At 53.1% G+C, this 9,549-nt stretch overlaps 1 protein-coding gene across 1 annotated transcript in view; it reads right to left on the reverse strand.

Annotated features, from left to right (window-relative positions):
* Positions 1–4,444: 4,444 nt before the first annotated feature.
* The window catches only part of ZC3H4 (zinc finger CCCH-type containing 4), a 29,937-nt gene continuing 24,832 nt past the window's right edge, over positions 4,445–9,549 (reverse strand). Inside the window, 4 exon segments of the mRNA XM_044667331.1 lie at positions 4,445–6,047; positions 6,843–7,094; positions 8,824–9,227; positions 9,393–9,549. The exon segment at positions 9,393–9,549 is cut by the window's right edge and continues 14 nt beyond it. Coding sequence (XP_044523266.1) covers positions 4,516–6,047; positions 6,843–7,094; positions 8,824–9,227; positions 9,393–9,549 — 2,345 coding nt within the window. The 3' untranslated portion in view covers positions 4,445–4,515.

Genomic DNA, 9,549 nt, shown 5'->3' on the forward strand with positions numbered 1-9,549 from the left:
CCAGAGAAAGGCTGCTTCTGAGGCATTAGGGTAGGGGTCGGCAATGTATGGCTCTTTCTACAGGAGCCATAAAGTCCATTTTTTTTCAGGTGCTGTTACAGAAGCGGCACTGTGAGCACTGTACGGCTCTCACGAGATTACATTTTAAAAAATGTGGCGTTTATGGCTCTCACGGCCAAAAAGGTTGCCGACCCCTGCATTAGGGTCTTCCCTAGACCTCAGGTCCTGGGTCTCAAGCAGCTGACAATCCATGGGGAATGAAGAATGGGGGTACTAGAGTTTGGGCACAAGTGTAGCCTGAAGAGAGACAGGGACAGAGACGGACTTCACAGCCAGTGAGTCACAGAAGCCTTCACAAAAATGGCTAGGATGGGGGCAGAACAGAATTCTGAGGGGCTGAGGATGTGGCAAGCACATTTCAGGTTCAGCACATACAGATGGATGAGGTTTGAGGGAAGCTTGGCACCGAGAAGTCTGAAATAAATGGAAAATGTCTGCAGGAACCAGGTTGTGGGGAATCTTCTACATGGGGTAGGGGAGTGATGTGGGCAGATTTGTACCTTTGGAGAAAATGGATTATTTTAGCTGTGTGAAGAATAGATTAGAAAACAATTAAGAACCAATCACAGTGGAGCAGGGCAGAGTTGATGAAAGGTCTAAACTAGGGGTGAGAGAAGGACATGAACAGGAGGAGGCGTTCTGGAGAAGAATCAATAGTATTTGCCGACCAACAGGGTTGAGTAGAAGGAAGAGTGGAAGATGACTCATGAGGTTACAAATATGATGACTGGAAGGAGTGGGTCTAAAGGGAAGAAAATTAAGAAATCTGAGAAGACTTATGGGAAGACAAAGTAGCTGGATGCCCAGCAAGCAGTTAGCCCAATGGTGGTTGTGAAAAGAACAAGAAATCCTTTTGAAAACAAGCAATATGAGATACCTTGATTCAAGGCAACTGCCTAGATGTTACCTGAAATCTTATATTTCAGAAACAAAAAGAACCTTAAAGATTATTTTATGGATAGAGAAATGGGGGCAGGCCCTGAGAAGGGAAGAGACTTCCCCAAACACAGACATTGCCCAAATGGGGATCTCATCACAGAAATCTCATGATTACCTAGTCTAAAGCCCTTCACTTTACAGGAAGGGCATCTTTTGCAAAGAAACAGATTTCAAAGCTCAATTTAAATATGACTCAAAAGGAGGAGTATGCAAAGAACCTGGTTTTATTGTTCAGTTACGTCTCACCCTTGGTGATCTCATTTGGGGTTTTCTTGGCAAAGATACAGGAGTGGTTTGCCACTGCCTTGTCCAGGTTATTTTATAGACGAGGAAACTGAGGCAACAGGGTTAAGTGACTTGCCCAAGATCACAAAGTTATGGAAATGTGTGAGGCTGGATTTGAATTTAGTAAGATGACCCTTCCTAACTCCAAGTCCAGCACTCTATCCACTGTGTCATGTACCTGCCCAAAGAACCTGGTAATGGATTTCAAAGCCAAATGAGAGTCTTTAAAAATGTCCAAAGCAGGACATCATCAGCTACAGAACCAGAGGGTCCATGATCCCAGCATGAGAGGAGCTACCCAGCAAGAAAGGCAGACTCATAAGGAGACAATTTCTTGGTCTCCATTCTTTACTGAAGATTCCCACTGCCTGATTTCCTTTTGAAGCAACTGGGGAAGAGTTACTAAAGATAGCATAATGGTAAGTATGTAGGATTCTTCTAGGTCTAACTAGACCCGCTTAATGTAGAGAAATTAGGAAAGAAGCAGACGAGAGGAGAGCACACTCCTCAGAATACTGAAGGAATCTCCAAGGATCCAATGACAGAACTGGCTGTCACTTAAGGACACAAATGGACTGTCATCCATCCCTCATCCACAAGAGAGGAAGGGCTTTATTCATCTTACTACCCTCAAAATATGGTTTAAAATAAGCCAAGAATCAATCACAGGATCATAGATTTAGACCTGGAAGGGATACGTGAGATCTTGTCTGATACCCATAGTCCATTTTACGAATGCGGAAACGGGCCCAGAGAGGAAGCATCTTGCCCACAGTCATATAAGAGTGAGCCACAGAGTTGGGAAAGGAATCTACATTCTTTCACTTTGTGGATGGTAGATCCATCACTAATTATCACAAGAAACTCTTAAGTCTCTTTTCCAAATGGGTTACATCCCAGGCCGATGAGCGGGCCTCCGTAGAAGGGCTGGCTCTGCCCCCCACTAATGAGATGATGACAGAGCCACTCCATCTTGAACCTCACTCTCTAACCCTGGAAGGGACAACCGTGGCTTTCTAGTGAGCATCTTCTCCATGCCACTGTCAGAGTGAACGAATGCTGGCTAGCTGGGATGGGTGGCCTAACTCTGAATCCTGCAGAAAATGAACACCAGCAGCGAGGGACCAGATCACTTTAAAATAACTGCATCCTTTAATGGCAGTAATACAATTATTGGAGATGAAGGGACCACAAGAGAAAGGCGCAAATGACATTTCCTGGAAGACAGATGTGGGATACAAAAAAGGGGGCAGGGGTGGACTAGAGGAGAGCCATGCGACCATCATTGTAAAAATACAGTGCGGTATATACAGATTTGCATCATCCATGTCAACTCTGAAATAGTATTTACACTTTTATTACAATCTTGGTTAGAGAACGATTTTTCTTTAAAAGCTCTGGCCTGATGGGGAAAAATATGGGCGAATTATAGATCTGTGAGATTCTTATCCAGTTTCTAGGTCCTCAATAAATTTCTTTTAAAAAATTATTTAATTCATTTTTGTTTTACAAAAAAAAAAATCCCAACAAAAAACACCGTATCTCGCATATTTTACAAATGCCATGGGACTTGGCCCTGGGGGGTGGGGGTGGGGAGGTGGGAGGAATCTTACTACTGATTGAGTGAAGAACTCCCCTTTCCCCCCCCAAACACCTGATCCACAACAGCACAATAACCCTGACCACATCTGCCCAGGCCCCTGTGCCACACCACCTTGCGCCAAGCTGGAGGCCAGGCCCAGGAGGGCTCACTCAAGGGGATCCTTCCAACTAGTGGGGGAGGGGAGCAAATTTTCCGAGAAGCTGCCGCAGCCTCACCCCCTTCAAGGAGAGGGGGAATCCATATGTCAAGTGAGGCAGTTTCTACATTATTTATGGAGACAGAAATGGTTAAAAGAGCCAGCAGGCTGGGGAGGGGAAAGGAGGCAGGTGGGCAAGAGGAATGTGCCAAGGGCCCCAAATAGAACATGCAAAGAGTCCGCCTGGAAAAGACTTCTTGGCCTCTTGGGGAGGGGGGCAGTGTGGATGGAAGGAGGGCCTGGAAGGAGCCCCCAGGACTGCTTCCAAATAAAACTGTGCCTGAGCCTTTCTCAAGTTTTCAAACTAAAATTCTCCTAGAGAAGTGGGGCCATTGTATGGCAGTGGCCAGGCCACACACGGACGGACAGGACACAAACACAGCGAGCGTCTGGGAAGGCCTGTCCTCTCCACAGCCGCCTCCTGGAGGAGCTCCCCTTCCTACTTCCAGCGCCCCAGGCCCCCAGGGGCAAGAGAAGCGAGCCCCCCCGCCCTAGCAAGCCTGGGGGCCAGCCCCTCGTGGCAGAGCGGGATCCCCCTCATCCCTCTGATTCCTCTCCGTGTCTATGGATCCACTATTAGAAATCTGGCTCTGAAGCCCAAAACCCACCAGTTTCATGGTTCAGGAATTAAAAGAAGGCATGAAACAGAAGAATGACAAAGTAAAAACCTTCTGGAAAGAAAAAAGTCAGGGGGTTTTCTTGAACGGTCTTGTCCACACTAAGTGGGAGGGGGGGGGCCCAGCCCAGCGGGGAGCAGGGCAGGCGGGACCTACAATACCTCCAGAGCAAGACTAACGGACAGGCCGAGGCTCACTGCACCCCCAACCTTTTGGGGTTCCTGAGATGAACTCTGGACAAGCAGGGTAAGAGGAACCGTGGGAGCCCTTCCCTCGCTCCCCTCCCTGGCACCTGACGGAGGAATCAGAGGGCAGATGCGGGGTCCGCGGGGGCTCTCTCAGCAGTTCTCTCCCCTTCCCCAGCCTGGTCCCGCGGGCTCCCCTCCAGCTGACTCGGTAGAGCCGCGCCCCCGTGTGGCTCATGCCCTGAGCCCATGGCACTGGCGGGCAGAGGAGCTGTGGGCATTTACACACACCCGGGGCGGGACGGCTGCACCACTCGACCAAAACGACCCCAGAGGCCCGTGGCACCATGGGGCCCGAGATACACTTTTAAGGAATCTGGGCAGGAGACTTTGATTGTTCAATTAAAAAAGACATTTTCTTGGAGATAGCCTGTGAGTCATACAGCACTGACCAGAACCAAAGATTTTTATATACAATTTATAGGAACCAAAGAATAAAAAACCCCCAGCCCTCGCCCCCTGCGCCCCCCACCCCCGATCCTCCTCCCCCGACATTCCCAACACTGAATGTGGCCATGAAATACAATCACAGGATGGGGGTGGGATGGGGGAACGGGGTCCAGTTTAATACTACTGGCAGAAGGGGGATGCAGTGGGGTCAAAGCCTTTAAAAACATCTTTGAGGGACCCGGCATCCTGCTCACTCTCTCGGGAGGGGCTGTTGCCAGCGAAAGGGCTCCCAGAGCCAGCCTTGGCTGCCTGCTTCACGGTCCCAAAGAGGGTGGGCACAGGCAGGTTGTGGAGGCCGGGCTGGGGGGCCCCCTCCTGAGAGGGCGTGGCTGAGGGGGCGGTGGTGGTGGCAGGGGTCGGGGTTGCCTTGGGGCGCGGCCGATTATAACTGTTGTACCTGTCCGTGGCCGTGGGCTCCGAGCCTGCCTTGCCCGCTTCCGGCTGTTCCAAGGCCGACTTGCGGATGAACGGGGGCTCTTTGGCCTTGGCCGCCGAGCTTTTGCCGTTGCCGTCAGGACCCTTGGGCTGAGCGCCCCCTTCGGGGGCTGGCTCGGCCGCTTTGCTGCCAGAGTTCGGAGTCCTCGGGTCATAGAGACTGATGCCGCTGAGCACGCTGCTCTGGCCGCTCCCGCCACCTTGGCTGACCCCCCCCGCCGCCAGGACCCGCGGGTCGTAAGGGGCGATGGCCGGAGGGGAGGCCTCACCAGAGGAAGCAGGGGGTGGCGCGGCCACCTCGGGAGCGCTGGGCTTGGTGGCACGGGACGAGGCGGCGTCCCCGGGTTTTTGCAGCCGGGGGTCGGCGGGGGCTTTCCGCACCCGGGGGTCACTGGGCTTATCGCTCGGACTGGGTGCTGAGGGGCTGGACGCATTGACGGTCTTGAGGATTCGTGAGAGCAACTCAAAATCGGGCAGGTTGGCAGCAGAGGCAGTGGGGGCGGGGTTGGGGTCCGAGGGGGCTGCCCCACGCTGCCGGGGATCGGAGGGCCCGGCGGCGGGGGGCCGGTGGAGTCGGGGATCGAGGGCGGGCAGAGACTGCAGGGCGGGAGGAAGAGAGGTGGCGGAGTCTTGTTTGGGCACGGGGAGCGGGATGAGGTCCTCGGGGTTCCAAAGCACAGTGCGGGCAAAGCTGGGTTTGTTCAGGGTCACGTCCTTCTTGATATGACTGAACTGCTGGAGCTGCAGCCTGGGATCTCGCAGGGGGGGCCCTGGCAGGGCATCCAGAGGAATGGTCACCGCTTTTTCCCTCAGAGCCCTCTCCCCTTCTTCCTCTTCTGCGGGCCCAGTCCCCTTCCCACCACTGGTACATGCTGGGCTTGAATGGAGTCCATCGGGTTTGGAGGTGGGAATGGGACGGGCCAACCGGGGGTCCGAGGGCCCCGAATCCCCGGAGCCCGAGGGGCCGGCGGCGTCGGTGTGACGAGAGAGTCTCGGGTCCCTGGCGAGGCGGGGATCGGCAGGTCTGCCCCCCGCAGAGGGGCCTTTCTGCAGGCGGGGATCGCCCACTCCTGGCAGGGACCCTGCGCTGCTGCCGCTCGATTCCCCAACAGGCGCCTGGGGCCGACTTGAGGTCTGCTGGCGCAAGGTTTTGAGGATGGAGGTGACGCTGCTCCCTCCGTCATCCTCATCACTAGAGTACCAGTTGCCCGTGTCACCTGTGAGAGAAAGAGGCAGAAATGTCACCGAGTGCTGTCGCTCGACGCCTCCCCTTCGCGTGTGCATTTAAGCCGAGGGCGAGTCCCCCCCTGCACAGGTCCCGGAGGCTGGGACGGCACCACGGTAGGTTGGGGTGGTCCATGGAGTCAAGGGGAAATGCATGTCCTGGGCCTTCAGCTTGTGCCCTGGCCTCTAGTCTTGAACACTTTCTCCCATGGGCAGTGGTGGAGAGAGCCTTGGCCTCAGCAGGGTTGGCCTCCCTCACTGGGCCTCGGGGTCTCCCCCTGCTCCACTGAAAAAGGGCAACAACGCTCACACAGGGCAGAGATGGCAAGAAGGCACTCTGGAAGCGGGCAGGACTTCCAAAACGAGAGCCGCCACGTCCCCCCGGCTCATCCCACCCGATGGCTGCATCAGGGCTCTCTTCCAGGCTGAGAGGGGGCCCTGGAGGGTGGCTGTGCCCGGCAATCGGTGGCTTTCGAAGGTACGAGGTCACAAAGCAAGGGGGAGAACCCAAACACCTGCCTCTAGCACCCAGGCATCCCTCCTGACCTCTTTGGACTCTGAATCATTCTTTGGCCCTCACCAACTCTTTGGGCATCGAGCTCTATGACCTGACTGTCCATCACATGGGCCTACGGCTCTCTCCCTCAGCCGGCTGGCCGGGCTCCTAAGGCTCTGCCCCCATCCGCACAGACTTCAGGTCGCCAGGCCCCAGGGAAGGTGCCCCCTGGGGGCTGGGGCTCCAGGGCCAGGGCAGGGCCCGGGAGGCCCTGGGGCACAAACACACTTGCCTTCCTCATTCTCTCGCTCCTGCTTGCTGCTCTCAGCTAGCCTCCTTGCCCTTTCTTCTTCCTGCTGCTTCTGCTGGATGCGCAGGTATAAGGCCCTCTGGGCAGAGGGGAGGAAGTCAGGGACACTGGTGGCGGGCTGCTGTCTCCCAGGGGGCCCTGCTTCGAGGAAGCCATCAGGCTCCAGGGGCTGCTCTGGGAAAACGTGCTCTCCTGCCTCGCCTTCCATCTCCTCATAATGTCCATAGTCCTCTGCTGGGGGGAATAACCATGGGGCGAATCATTAATCTCTGGGAGGCAGTGAGGAGCTGCATTCCTGGAGGGCGTACCCTCACCAGTGAGACCACAGACCCACTGATGGAGGCCCGAAGGAAGTCAGTTTGAACTCCAAAGCCATTCCTGCCCATGGATTCCCAACCCATGAATTTCCAAGGAGATAAAATAATTGGGTTCTTTCTTCCCCTACTCTCAAACAGAAAGAGTCTGATCCCTCATGCAGCTTTGGAAGAAAAGAGGGGCCAGTGAGAACTTCCCCTAACCCCGACTGTCCAAGAACAAGTTAGAGCAGGAGCAGCCAGGACACACATGCCTTGACTATTTGGAGCTAAGGGACCCATGGTTGGAAGGAAAGTCACATCCTCAAGGCAGAGTAAGTGCCTAAAGCAGCTGTAATTAAAGACCACTAAAGTGAAAGGAGATCCAGTCATTCCAAGAAAAGCATCCTCCTCTGCAGGCAGAGAAAGAATGGTTCCTTCCTCTGGGATTCACTCTAAACTGAGTAATTCCTTTGGAAATTTTAAAACCAAGCTCTTTTCTAGTAATGGAATAAACTTCGAACAAGAATGTAAGAAAGTGATGGCTGGGGAGCAGCAAGGTGGCTCAGTGTACAGAGAACTAGGTCTAGAGATGGGAAGTCCTGGGTTCAAATCTGGCCTCAGACATTCCCTAGCTGGGTGACCCTGGGCAAGTCACTTCACCCCCCACTGCCTAGCCCTTACAGCTCTTCTGCCTTGGAGCCAATACTTAGTATCAATTCTATGACAGAAGATAAAGGTTATTAAAAGAAAAAGAAAATAGAGCTGGGTTGTCGCTAACAAGACCTCGTTAACACTGCTCCTCTACAGGACTAGGCACAGGCCTCAGCATCTGACTAATTGATTCTGGCATGTTAAAAATAACACATATTTCACAATTAAGATGGAAATAGTTAAACTTGAAATATAGATGTCTGCTTTGCTCCAAGAAGTCTACCTCTCTGTTGTACAAGAAAAATATTGGGAATCTTTTGTTGAAGAAAACAGAATAAATAAGACTGTCGTTTTGGGGTAAGGATGCTATCTTCATAGTAAGTGTGGCAAAAATACCCACAATTAATGTGTTGAACCAGAGATATTTCCTCTGACAACTTTCAATCCACCTGTGGCAAACCAATGAACTAAAACCTTATTCACTTTTCTGATGATGTATCTCACTTATCAAAACAAATCACCTGCTGAAGGCTATGAAAAGCGCCATCCACGAATAAAATCCCCCGCTGCCTCAGAGCCAAGCAGCCTACATATTAACCACTGAGCAAACAAGAAAGAAGTTTTCATGGGAAAGCGATCACTCCCAGTAGAGGACACGAGGAAAGGAAAAGAAAGCAAAACTCAAAGACAATTGAGAACAACAGGCACAAAACCTGAACAAATGCACACCAGAGTTCAAACAGAAGTCAACAGAAAAAGAAACAGCAATGCTGTCATGATCTTATCTTAAGAGATTATAAAAACCGAGTGGAGACATGCAAGCTAAAGGTTCCAATGCACAATCACCTCTTGGCTCTTCTGGAGTGTGTGTCAGTGGATAAGAATGTATTTTTAAAAAAACAAAAACCAGAAAGATTACCAATGAGTCAAACCCCGTTGAATCTTCCCTACAAGTTTCCCCACCCATCCTACACCCAGAGCCCAGCTGCTGACCCACATCCCAGGAAGACACATACCTGCCTCCCCCATTAGTCCAGGGTCCATCTCCATGCCTTCCTGTTGCTGGTAAAAGTTTTCATAGAAGTTCTGGGCTGGTGGAACAGGGGGCATCATTCCGGAATGTGGGGAGTCTTCGGGACCATAGGGCATCATTGGTGGGCCCCCAGGACCCATGGGGGGGCCAGGATTCATCCCAGGGCCCATCTGCATGTCCGGGTGCATGTCGGGATGCATGTCCGGGTGCATGTCGGGATGCATGTCCGGATGCATGTCGGGGTGCATGTCCGGGTGCATGTCGGGATGCATGTCAGGATGCATTGGTCCTGGCATGGGCCCAGGGGGTCCCATGTTGGGCCCAGGCCCCATTGGCCCCGGGGGCCCCCCAGGCCCAGGGAATCTGGGGGGAGGTGGAGCAGGATGTCTAAAAGAAAACACAAAATGGGATTTTGATTCTCCAACCTTCCTGTGCCAGTCTACTTCTGTCTCTGGAATCAAGGAGCTCATCTGCTCTGTCTGGTTATCACAGCGGCCAAGGTCCCAGGCTGTGCCCTCCGCCCAGAGCTCTCCCTTGCCCACCAGCGCTCACCTCACCCCTAGCTTCTCGGCCAGCTGCCCCGTGGGCCGGACGACAATCTCAAAGAGTGATGGAATCTTCTTGTTATACATGTCTTGCTGCTGCTGAAGCTGCTGGGGAGAGAGGGGCTCGTGCGATGGCATGGGCATGGGCATCTGAGGGGGGCCCG

Source organism: Gracilinanus agilis, chromosome 3 (genome assembly GCF_016433145.1).
Source record: "Gracilinanus agilis isolate LMUSP501 chromosome 3, AgileGrace, whole genome shotgun sequence".
Lineage (NCBI taxonomy): Eukaryota > Metazoa > Chordata > Mammalia > Didelphimorphia > Didelphidae > Gracilinanus > Gracilinanus agilis.